Here is an 11,686-nt window from a genome sequence, read left to right as displayed (position 1 = left end):
TGTTTCAGCAGGTCTTTCATAGCTTCATAGTTTCTAGGGTCGGAAGGGACCTGAGCAGATCATCTAGTCCGACCCCCTGCCATGGCAGGAAAGAGTACTGGGGTCAAACGACCCCAGCAAGATGTTCATCCAACCTCCTCTTAAACACCCCCAGGGCAGGAGCCTGCACCACTTCTCTTGGAAGCTGGTTCCAGACCCTAGCCGCCCTGACCGTGAAGTCGCGCCTCCTGATATCTAACCTAAATCTTCCCTCTGCCAGCTTGTGACCGTTATTCCTGGTCACTCCTGGCGGTGCTCGGGGGAACAGTGACTCCCCCAATCCCTGCCCCTGACTAATTTATAACAGGCCACAAGATCCCCCCTCAGCCTTCTCCTGTGGCCCCCGTAGCCTCTCCTCATAGGGCCTGCCCTGTTGTCCCCTGACCATGCGAGTGGCCTCCTCTGGACCCTCTCCATGCTGTCCACATCCCTCCTGAAGTGCGGTGCCAGAGATGGACGCAGTACTCCAGCTGCGGCCTGACCAGTGCCGCACAGAGGGGGAGGATCACCTCCCTGGCCCTGCTCGAGATGCATCTGTGGATGCAGGACAAGGTGCGGTCGGCCTTCCTGACCGCGTCCCCACACTGCCGGCCCGTGTTCATCTTGGAGTCAATGATGACCCCCAGATCCCTTTCCGCCTCCGTGCTGACAAGAGGGGAGTTCCCCAACCTGTAGGTATGGTGCCAGTTGTTCCTCCCGAGGTGCAGCACCTTGCACTTGTCTGTGCTGAAACCCATCCTATTCTCGTCCGCCCACCCCTGTAACCTGTCTAGGTCTGATTGTAGCCTGTTGCATCCTTCCAGTGTTCCCACGTCCCCCCACATCTTAGTGTCATCAGCAAATTTGAACAGATGCTTTTTACCCCCTCATCCAAATCGCTGATGAAGATGTTGAACAGTGCGGGCCCGAGGACCGAGCCCTGGGGGACCCCACTGCCCACGTCCCTCCAGGTTGAGAAGGACCCATCCACTACCACCCTCTGGGTGCGGCCCACCAGCCAGTTGGTGACACATCTGACTGTGTGGGTGTCTACACCACAGCCCCCAATTTCTTAATGAGAACAGGGTGAGAGACAGTGTCGAAAGCCTTCCGGAAGTCCAGGAAGACGATGTCCACTGCTCCCCCTGCGTCTAATGATCTGGTGATCTGATCGTAGAAGGCCACCAGGCTGGTCTGACAGGACCTGCCACTGATGAACCCGTGCTGGTTGCCCCCAAGCATGCAGTCCCCTGCCGGCCCCTCCTGGATGTGTGCCAGCATAATTTTCTCGAACAGCTTGCCTAGGATCGAGGCGAGACTAACCGGCCTATAGTTTCCCGGGTCCTCCTTCCTGCCTTTTTTTAAGATGGGAACCACGTTGGCCCGTAGTGTCAATCCTTTCTGTCCTTGGATGTCAGAAGGCCATCACTCACATAGGAAAAACCAGTCACACGCACATCCTGTGCCGTGGTGGTCACTAGCAAGAGACGCTTCACGACAAACAGGCTTTTGCCGGAAGCTGCCTTTGCTCAGAGCGTGGGAACATCCGATGAGACTTTTCTCTTTGAAAGGGGAGAACCAGGTAGAGAGCAGCTCTGGCCGTACTTCCGAGGGGCTGAAAATCCAAAGGCAATTTGCCTCCTGGCTGCTGCTCTCACTCTTGCGCGCTGGCAAATCCCCCGAAATGCCAAGTGCCCGGTTTGCGATCCGCATGATGGGGCCTGTGATTCCACACTGCACATTTGTATTTCAACCCGCTCTTTCCCTACGCTCCCAGGAGAGATTCACCGGGGACAGAGCTAGAAAACCCAAAACGTCTACAGGGCCTGATCCTGTCGTGTAAGTGATATCAGGCTCAGGCCCTGGCAATATAATTGTCGGTAACATTTACCCCCCAAAACGCAATCCTTTACTGCAGGTTGGGAGAGGACGCAGTGATAGCTTGAAAAAACATATCACTTACTCTCATTTTCTAGGTCTCTTGGAGCCGGCTCCTCGCGCCCTTCCTGCCCGCTGGCTTGGGGCCTCGGCTCCCGAGCGCGGCACCGCTCCAGGAAGGACGGCACAGGGATACAGCCGCACCCTTGTCCCTCCTCCTCCTCTGCCCTGTCAACGAGGTCAAAAGCTGCTTAATTCGCAATTACTACTTCTAGGGGTGGAAGGAGCCAACATGCTGAGGTGCTAAGCACATCTCTACCTTTCAAAAAATCAAACAGAAATAAATCCGAGAGACACAAAGAGAAAGAGTTCAACACGCACTGTGCCGTTTCTTGGTACGCCTAAAGCTTGTCCCGATGAGCATGCACGTGCAGTTTGTGGCACTTCCAACCCACTGCAGGCCCCACACACCACCCGTGGTGCACATGCACCCATTTGCCATGCTGCAGATTTACAGTGCGGTGCCAACATTTACTTTACATTCAAAAGCGTGCCGTAATGGAGACACGGGCCGTGGGCACACTGTCACAGAGCCATACGTCTCAACTGCAAACAGGGGAAGCAGTAAGGCAAGAAGAAAAGCGAGACGATATTCAACAGCAAGTTTTAGGAGACTTTGTATCAAGCAGTTTAGAAAATGGACATTGACATCCAAAAGGAGCCCAGAGCCTGAAGTCCAGCCTGAAAAGGGGGACCCAGGATGTTATGTGAGGAGCAAACTGCTCATCGATTCACGGCCTGCCAGGGCTGGAAGGGACCGTGTCCATCCTCGGCTCCAGCCCCTGCACCGGGCAGGAAAAGACACCGGGCTCAAGTGACCGCGGCGAGGTGACCGTCCCGTCTCCTCTGGAAGATTTCCAGGGTAGGGGAGTTTATGCCGGTCCGGACACCCAACCGAACGCATCCAAATAAATGCTTACAAGAGGTTAAAGCACGAAGCTGGTCAGAGAAAGAGTGCATTTCCTAACCACACCCGGTGAAGATCTGCTGACCACGGCATTCCTCAGTGAACACCTGAATCTACCAACTTAGGCAAGACGCACAGAGTCTAGAGAATGAGAATTGGCACCTCTAGATGATTTACCTTTCTCCAGCTCCAAAGCAGCCCATGTCCTCGTACCGGGACAGCAGACTAGCCAGTCTCCTGTAGCTGTAGGGAAGAAAACAAAGAGCAAGTGTCAAGCACAACCAGCAATTCCCAGTTACTTTATGTTCATATTGTGTCTGCGGACTCAGGAAGTCCTCATTCGACTTTCTATCACTGCCCAGATGAGGAGGGACGGGGGCACCGGCAGTGCCGGGGGGCTGCGGGTCGGGAGGGAGGGGCACCATCATGGCCCGGGGGGCAGGGTCCTGCAGTTTGGGGTGAGGGGCTCTGGCCGGGCTGGGAGTGAGGGGCAGCAGCAGGGCTGGTGGGGGCTGTGGCTTGGCAGTGGGGGGCAACACAAGGGGCAGCACCAGGGCACTGGCATCTCACTGCCCCCCATCATACTTCCACGGCCCCCCTCCGCCACCCGACACGTGTCCCCCCAGCCACAAGTCCCCCAGCCCTAGCACTCCCCAAGGGTGGGTGCAAACACCCCCTGGTTTGCCCGCTAGGCAGCATGCTCAGCCGGGTGCCCACACTTACCCTGCGGGCAGGACCGCGGCAAGGACGCAGCTGTGACCTGACCCCAGCCAGCGACCGCTTGGGAGCAGTTCAACTGCACGAGCCGCACGGCGACGAGCCAGTTCTAGAAGGGGCCGTTGTGATGCGCGGCCACACTCTGCGCTCTCCCCACGCGCCTCTCCGCCGCGCCCCGCCACACGCTGCATCGGCCACCGGGCGTGAGACCAGGCCTTGGCCTGCAGGGACTGCCACCAGGACCGCGCTCTGCAAGGCTCTCCTCCAGGACCCCGGGGCCGCACACGAGGAAAGGGACTCCCGCAACAGCTCCCAACTCGCACCGCTTCTTGTCTGTGCGCAGAGCGTACGGCCCAGCTCCCTCTCACACCTGCTCCCTGCGCTGGCTGTAACCTCTGTTTCTGGGGTCCGGGGGCTCCCGCTGGCTCCTCAGCGTGGAGCTGGGAGAAATACCCTGGATTACGTGCCGCCTACATCGGGCCTTTTCACCGTCTGCATCTTCCCTGTCTCTCCGCGTTTTACCACCTTCGTGGGCCGCTTCCCCCAGTTCCCCTTCAACTCCTTCCCCTTTCTGGAGGGCAAACTGTTTAAACCGATCCGTGTCCTCCATCTCCCTCTGCTGCCTTTGGTGAAACAGCCCTTTCACCAGGGCGCTGGCTGAAGAGGCTCTTTCCATGGACATCGCGTGGGCCCTGTGCCTGGAGGCCGTGCTCCTTCTCTACCCTCCTGCGTTTACCTTTCCTGCCTCATTCTTTAACCATAATGGCGGTATCTCTTTCACTGGAGATGAAAGCACTGGAAGATGGATGTATCTTGGTTGAATGAATAAAATCCCTTCTGTCACATAAGAGTGAAACACATGATCTATTTTTCATACAGGCTCCATGGCCTTGTTTGGAATAGGGGAGTGAAGTAGAAGAATAAAAGTAGTTTTTTCAGCTTGGTGAGATCTCAAACATTGAAAAAAAAATACCTATAGTTTCATAGTTCATAGTTTCTAGGGTCGGAAGGGACCTGAGCAGATCATCTAGTCCGACCCCATGCCATGGCAGTAAAGCAGTACCGATGTGCTAAACACCTTGCAGACTGGCAGAGTCTGTTCTCATGAGAACATGTGAAGTCGCCGAGGTCCGAAGGCTCACCAAATGGTATACTTTAAGCACTAAGTGTAATGTAGAGCTCGTTTTAGGGCTAAAATTTGGCATCGTGTATATCTGCCAGGGTTTTTTTGCATTTTTTTAAGTGCAAGGTACAATGAAACGTGTGGCAAAAATGCCTCCATCAGGCAGATTTCAATGTCACGTGCAGTGCAGACCTGCAGCTCCCACAGACGGACGGGATATTGCCTACTGAAACATCCAAGCAAACATGAACGCGCGTGTGCTTTCCCTACTTGTCTGGAAGCAGAGATTTAATGAAATGTTTAACTTGCACATTTAGAGATAGTACTAGCACATTGCTCGTCAGGAATGACGGGCTCTGGGTGCAGATCCACGCGTCATCATCCCCCCCCGGATTAATGTGTCCTGGGCTACAGCGGGGTGACGGGCATCCTTCCCCTCCTGGTGCTGGTAGGGGAGGCTGGGGCACCCTGCCAGATTGGCGGTGGAGGGTACATGCCCCACTCTTCCCCCTGCTACCTGCATGTGCAGGCAGACACGTGCTCGCACACACACACACACCTTGCACCTGTCTGCATTGAACTCCATCCTATTCTCATCTGCCCGCCTCTGTAACCTGGCTCGATCTAGCTGGATTCGGTCCCGCCCCTCCAGCATGCCCACTTCTCCCCACATCTGTGTGTCATCACTGAGTTCGGACAGCGTGCCTTCCACACCCACAGCCAGATCACTGATACAGACGTTGAATAGCACAGGCCCCAGGACCAAGCCCTGGGGGACTCCACTGCCCACATCCTCCAGCTCGAAAACGACCCATCCAGCACAACCACCCTCTGGGTGCAGCCATAGAGCCAATCTGCCACCCACCCAACTGCGTAGGCATCAATGCCGCAGTCATTTCGGTTTTTGAAGAGAATGTGGTGGGAAACCGTGTCAAAGGCCTTCTCGAAGTCCAGGAAGACGACATCCACCCCAACACCCTCATCCGGGGACTTTGTGACCTGATCAGAACAGGAAGCCAGGTTAGTCAGGCAGGACCTGCCCTCAATGATCCCATCTCGGGTGCCCTGATGTTTAGGTGTTGGCTACAAAGGACCAACTCACGGGATCATCATCAATTCTAGTTTATTGGATGGGATGGGAAGTTACCAAATAAAATCATAAATACAAACTTTGAGTTATGGGTGGTACTCCTCACCTTAACGTGCACGCGTGCACGCACACACACACGCTCATTCAAACCCATGTAGCATCGTGTACAGTGGCTGCTGCAGCGACTGCCAGAGCGCTGCCGTCAGTATATCTACCTAGCCAAGGCACTGGAGCCTGCTGTCCATGGTCAGCTTCCTCCAAGGCCATGTCTTCCCCGGAAGGGGGTCGCCTGCTTGTCCTTCTTCTCGGTAGGTCGGGTGCTAGATGGCAGAGTCACTCTCCATGGCCTTTTATCTGGCCTTGCAGACTTTGCTGACTCCCCAGTTTTCAAGCTTGCCCCATCCAGGGGTTGTTGACCCTTGCGGGATGTCCCCTGTGCTGGCTACTGGATGGCAGCTGTCAGCCCCAGGGGTCACATCCGTGGGTATGTGCAGTTTCCAGAGTCCGTTGATGAATTTTGATTAATTTAATGTTGTTGTGAACAGGGCTTTGGGAGCGGTCGATCTGGCAGCGTTCAGCCCCAAAAGTTGGTCTCGGCTCTGATGAATTCACCGCTGCGCCTCTGTCACTTCAGCAATGAAGGTTCGGGGAGTTCTGGCTGCCGCATTGGCTCCTATTGGTTTCTTCCCTGGTGATCTGCCATTTCTAGGTGTCACTTGTGGCTGTTAACTTGTTTGTGTAGCTCGCTACTGAGTTACACCTTCGGTTACTGATCCACTCGCTCATTCAGGGCCGGCCTGATACAGGGAGGCCGTTCCTGCCCTTGCCACCCTAGTTACAGGGTATAACCTACTTCTAAAAGGAGAATGCAGTCAGTTACAACAGAAAGAGTATAAAATATTCAATGCAAGAGTATAAAATACAAGAGCTGGAAATGTCACGGCACACAAATTGATTTCACAGATCAGAATACAATAAGGGGAAATAGAAAACGCACACATACAAAATATAAAATACCATATTATACCTAGAAGAGCACCTCTGTCATTTCATAAGACAATGCCTCATACCAGAAAAAATACCCAGGTAATTCTATATCTTCTGGTGAGAAAGGAGAAGAAGAATGGAGGAAGGAAGAAAAGATAGAAGAGATGAGACATACCCAAAGAAGGGAAAGCAATGCAGGCAAGAGGCCTTTGCTCTCTATGTCCAGAGCAGACTATACGGTGGAAGGGGGACTCCTTGGTCAGTGGGGGGCAGGCAAGAAAAGGGGCTTCCTGCCACATAGATGTTTCTGATTGAGTTGGTCTATACAGCAGACAGCACAAAAAAGGTCAGAACGAAAAACACAAGTGCCAATATCCCCAGCGTTTAAAGGAACCCCTGAAAGCAGTTGAACAAGAAGAGAAGCTGCGCTGGAGCGAGTGGAGGCATTCCCTGCTGCCAACAGACCTCTGGAAAAAATTGAAATACCTTATTTTGGGGTTAGCAACAAGCCGGTACCAAACACCAGCTGCTTCCCACCTGCAAACAAACTTCAACAGAATTATCACCCAGGGGGAATTGCCTTGCACTACGCAATCTGCACTGGCAGAATATGAATCAACAGATGCACTGGAGAACTACGTGCCCCCAGTGTTATTTGTGCCTGGGAACTGGAAAGACTATGACGTGCCGGTTTTTCGAACCGAGCCAGTTCAGCTCACGTCTGGAAATGTTTCAAGTAGCACAAGCTGTACCCAAGGCTGTTTGTTGTAAACTGTGTCTTGCACTGGAGCAAGATCTCAACATTTCCACCTTACAGTGCAATGGGGGGCGGGATGGAGACATGTGTGTGGGGCGGGGATTTCTCATTTGAGCAATCCAAGTCCCCCAGCCCTGGGCCCAGGAAACGCAGGCCTCCGAGTCAATCGGCCTGGAAGCCCACAGCCTGTGCTGGCCCTGTGGAAAAGGCACAGGGGAGGGAGAGGGCTGTCTCTGACAGAGGCATAACAAGCAATTCGGATGCCCAAGCCAGGGATACTGCTGCGTGCTGGGGGTGCAGGGGGGTGCCCTCAATCCAAGCCATGGCAAGTCACAGCACCCAGCCCTGCACTCCCCCTGCTATCTGCAGGGACCCAAGCCACCGCTTTCCACACTGCTTTACCCACTCGGCAGCACAGAGTGTCTGGGACAGACTGCTGAAAGGTGCAAGCTGCTTCATCCTGCTCCTGACCCCGCTGCTGCTGCTGCTGCTGCTGCTGGGCTTCGTGGTGTGCGAAGAGAGGCGTCTGCACGCTGAGTGTGGTGGAGCCTGTGGTGCTTGCCTGGCCTGCCCCTCTCCGTGGCACAGAGCCAGACTCTCGGCGCTCCTGGCACGCGGCCCTTGCGGCTGCCTGGACGGGGGGCCCGGGGCCCGGGGCCGGCGGGGCCCTTGGAGAGGGAAGGCGTCTCCTCTGGGGGATCCCTCAGGCCACAGCCCCTCACACTTGCCTCGGATGCAGGTGTCAGAGCAGCTGTTGCTCCCTGCGCAGGGAGGAAGCACAGGTGCTAGCCTGGTGCCTCCAGCCCCAGCCTGCACCTCCTACCCCGTGCTCGGCACAGCCAGGTGGGCACGAGCTGCTGCCAGCGCAGCCAGGAGGCCCTTCACACTCCCTGTCCTGCGCCGATGGAGACCGGGCACTGGCTGGCAGGGGTGCACCAGGTCACGGGGCTGGTGGCTGCGCCCCTGGGCCGACCGCCTGCCCCGGCCCCAGGGCTTGCACCGAGGCGCTGGGATGGCCAGGAGCCCCGCGGCCGCACACGCAGCCAGAGGTGCCAGCTGCACAGGAGGCAGGGCGAGACCTGACCCCAGCCACGAAACAGCTCTGCCCAGCCCAAGGGAGACGGGGCAGGGGTGAGGTAGCCCCCAGGTCAGGGGTCTGCATGCAAGGACAAGGCACAGGAAACCCACCCACCCCCAGGAGCCACTGAGCTCCCAGGGGGGCAGCACTGGCCCCTGGGCACGGAGGGGACAGACAGTCCCGGCATGACCACGGTCCCTCCCTAGCCCGGTTCTTCAACCTTCAAACCCCGGGGAGCTGAGACCCACAGCAGGACTGTCCTGTCCTGCCCCGAGGGAGCTTCTTGGGGCCACCCACAGCCCCGCTGCTTTACCCACAGCCCAGGCCCCAGCCTCCCCACCCCTGGGTCGGGTCCATCTTACACCCGAGCTCTCCATGGCTTCTCTCTCCGAGGCTTGGAAAGAGACTGAGCGAGACAGACGAGGGGGTAAGAGCTCCCCGAGTGGAGGGACCGGTTCCCCCGGCCCAACGCCCCCGTGCCCCCACCAGCCCCGGCCAGCAGGAACGTGCATGTGCCCGGGTGACAGGCGCCCCGGTGACTCCCTGGACAGAAGCCAGGCCCAGGGCTCTGCCCAGCCTCCCTGGCACCACCAGGCATCTGTGCGGGCTGGATGAGGCCGTCTGCCCCCCGGGCTGCTTTGCACAGAGCTGCACAGCACCAGCAAGCAGGAGAGAGGAGGGGGTTTCGCTGGGGACAGCTCCGACCTGGGGCCACAGCCCAGAAAGGAGCTGCCTGCGCAGCACGGAGCCGGGGGCTCAGACCAGGACCCCCCCCAGCGGAGGGGGATGGGGCCGTGGGGCAGGGACGTTGTGGAGCCCAAGAGCAGCCCTCAGGGCCTCAGCAAGGCAGCCGCGCAGCGCTGGAGCTGGGGTCGGGCAGCTGCCGCCCTGGGGCTCAGGGACTGGGGAGCCCAGAGCAGGCAGAGAGTCCCCCGGCCCCCAGGTCCCCGGCGTGGTGGTGATGAGCCCTCCCTGCTCCCCCACCCTGCTGCCGGCACAAGGTGCCCGAGGGAGGCAACAATTGGGTTCGTTGCCCGGTGTGCGTGGCGCCAAATAAATACACGGGGGGGGAAAGCAGACAGAGTTTATCTGAGCTCAAGTAAAAGGCACAGGGAGACTGTATGGTCTCAAATCCTGTGCCCTTAACCCTGCAACAGTGTAATTTTATACCCTGGTCAGTTTTCCTAGTGACTTTCCACCAGCTGGCTCCCCTCTTCCTCCCCTTTCCCTCCTCCCTTCTCTCTCCCAGCGGTGCCCTTGCATTCCACAGATAACAGTTTTTGCTCGCCTGCTTTCCAGAAGGACAGGAGATCGCAGGCGCCATAGAAAGGGTTACAAAGGTTGGGTAAGGGGGGGTCCTGGCTTGTCTGAGCCCGGAGCAGAGGGGCTTCATTGACACTCGTGGTCTTCCATCCCTCTGAGTTACCCGGGGTTATGCCCGGTGACACCAACAACTCCCCCCTTTGAGAATACTCAACAAAGTTTTGGCTGAGTTTTCTCATACTCTGAAGATAAAAAGGGATTAAGTGTTTGAGGATTGGGATCTTATAGTGAAGCACTCGGGGGGTGGGGCACACAGACTTTGCGCAGGAGGGCATTACAGCACGCAAATAAGAGGAGGGTAATTGAACACAACACCACACCGGTGACCAGGAGGTGAAGGATGCCCGTTCCTAGGCCTCCGAGGTTGGGCACCCAGCTCCAGAGAGAATCGAAAACAGTGGTTTCCCGTTTCTGACTTTTCCACTGCTCAAAAGCCTGTTCGGCCGACAACATGTGGTTGTTAATATCTTGGGAACTTTCTGGGATACAAGTACAACATTCGTTCCCAGTTAGAGCACATACCGCCCTGAGATGCTAAAACATAATCTAGAGCCTGACGGTTTTGAAGAGATAATAAACGAAGTTGATAAATCTCGGAGTTAAGACTCTTTTCAATAGCTAAAGTGTCATTGGCAAATTTTGTAAGAAACCCAGAAAGTTGCCGACACAGCTTGGCTAACCGGCCCACCCCATACGCCGGGAGAAGGATCATGCCAAATCGGTCTCCCTCACTCGGAGGTGGCGGAGTTGCATAGAGGGATCTCTGTCGTCTTGGGCGGCCAGGTGGGAGGTGGGTTAAACCTCGAAGGGGAGCGGCAAGAAACCCTGTGTAGCAACTTCCATACCAGCCATCAGGTAGCCATTTGTAGGCCGAGGCACCACAAATCCAAAAAGTTTTCCTATTTTCTACTATTCCATTACCTTTCTCGCATTCGACTGGATTGATCCGGAGTAAAGAAAAACAAGCCTTCACCGGTGTCACGACCAGAGCTATTATACAAAGGCGTGGATACGTTTTGATTAGGAGAGAGATAATATTGGCATGAACTATTGCCGGCGAACCAGGTACGGGTCGTGGTTTCATTTTGAGCATAACGAAGCAGCCCAGGGGGAACTGAACGTAAGCGGACAGGCTGGGGGATACAGGAGTCATTCCTCTCTGGCTCCCATGAGGAGCTAGAGAGACTGAAAGGAGCCTCTTTGGTACAGTTGTTAGCGAAGTGTGGTCGCCCAGGAGCGATTCCAGGTATGGAGGGGTATGCTGAGGGGTTAAAGATAGAGTCATGGTATTTTGTAGTATTAATAGCTATTTCTTCCTGACAGATATCTGACCACTTACTAGGAATGGCTCGCCATGGGAGTCCTGCCGCGGGATAAGGGATTTGGGAACATATCCAACAGTTAGATAGGTTAAACTCACTGGCAAACGTAACCTGCAATGCTTCGAAGGTGTTTGTAACGAGGTCTGCTGGGTCCCCTCCCCACCCTGCACGTAAGGAGAATGCAGTAGAAGGTAACAGGAAAAGAAAGCCTAGAGTGAAAAGGGAAAATGCTACAGTAGACTTGAAAATTAAACTAGAATTCATACTGTTAATTCTAAACTTTTCCCCTTTTAAATATCAACTTTAGTCCAAGGTCGTCGGTGGGCTGGACGGTCCACTGTTCTGCGGATGGAGTAGGCACCGGTTTCAGACGAGAGCGATGAACCCAGTTCTTGTGTCCGTCGACCTTTGCCGCTGTGTGGGAAA

The 11,686-nt window shown here is 55.7% G+C and overlaps 1 protein-coding gene across 3 annotated transcripts; it reads right to left on the bottom strand.

The window, feature by feature from the left end:
- Positions 1 to 441: 441 nt before the first annotated feature.
- Positions 442 to 8,183, bottom strand: LOC149851656 (uncharacterized). Of its 3 annotated transcripts, XM_090030527.1 has the most exons (5): positions 6,009 to 8,183; positions 3,587 to 5,702; positions 3,041 to 3,106; positions 1,982 to 2,124; positions 442 to 1,817 (listed from the first exon to the last, which is right to left on the bottom strand). In XM_090030527.1, the coding sequence occupies exons 2-5, from the start codon at positions 3,769 to 3,771 to the stop codon at positions 1,768 to 1,770; spliced, it is 444 nt and encodes a 147-aa protein (XP_089886653.1). In that variant the 5' UTR covers positions 3,772 to 5,702; positions 6,009 to 8,183; the 3' UTR covers positions 442 to 1,767. The 3 variants fall into 3 exon arrangements, 1 of the variants encoding a protein (XP_089886653.1); XR_016439607.1 differs by having other exon boundaries at positions 442 to 2,502; positions 6,009 to 8,181; XR_016439606.1 differs by having other exon boundaries at positions 442 to 2,497; positions 6,009 to 8,181.
- Positions 8,184 to 11,686: the final 3,503 nt, after the last annotated feature.

The sequence above is a fragment of the Crocodylus siamensis genome, unplaced genomic scaffold, assembly GCF_052110815.1.
Source record: "Crocodylus siamensis isolate JL-2025a unplaced genomic scaffold, ASM5211081v1 HiC_scaffold_579, whole genome shotgun sequence".
NCBI classification, from domain to species: domain Eukaryota; kingdom Metazoa; phylum Chordata; order Crocodylia; family Crocodylidae; genus Crocodylus; species Crocodylus siamensis.
Note: the sequence above shows the minus strand (reverse complement) of the source record. Positions and strands in the feature narration are given on the sequence as shown.

Bases quoted from the DNA above. Each gene is read 5' to 3' on its own strand.
- LOC149851656 (XM_090030527.1), bottom strand. From the start codon at position 3,771: ATGCAGCGTGTGGCGGGGCGCGGCGGAGAGGCGCGTGGGGAGAGCGCA. The intron at 3,107-3,586 runs GTAAGTGTGGGC...TCTTCCCTACAG, and splicing joins GCCGCGGTCCTGCCCGCAGG to CTACAGGAGACTGGCTAGTC. The intron at 1,818-1,981 runs GTAAGTGATATG...TGGGTTTTCTAG, and splicing joins AAGAGACCTAGAAAATGAGA to CTCTGTCCCCGGTGAATCTC.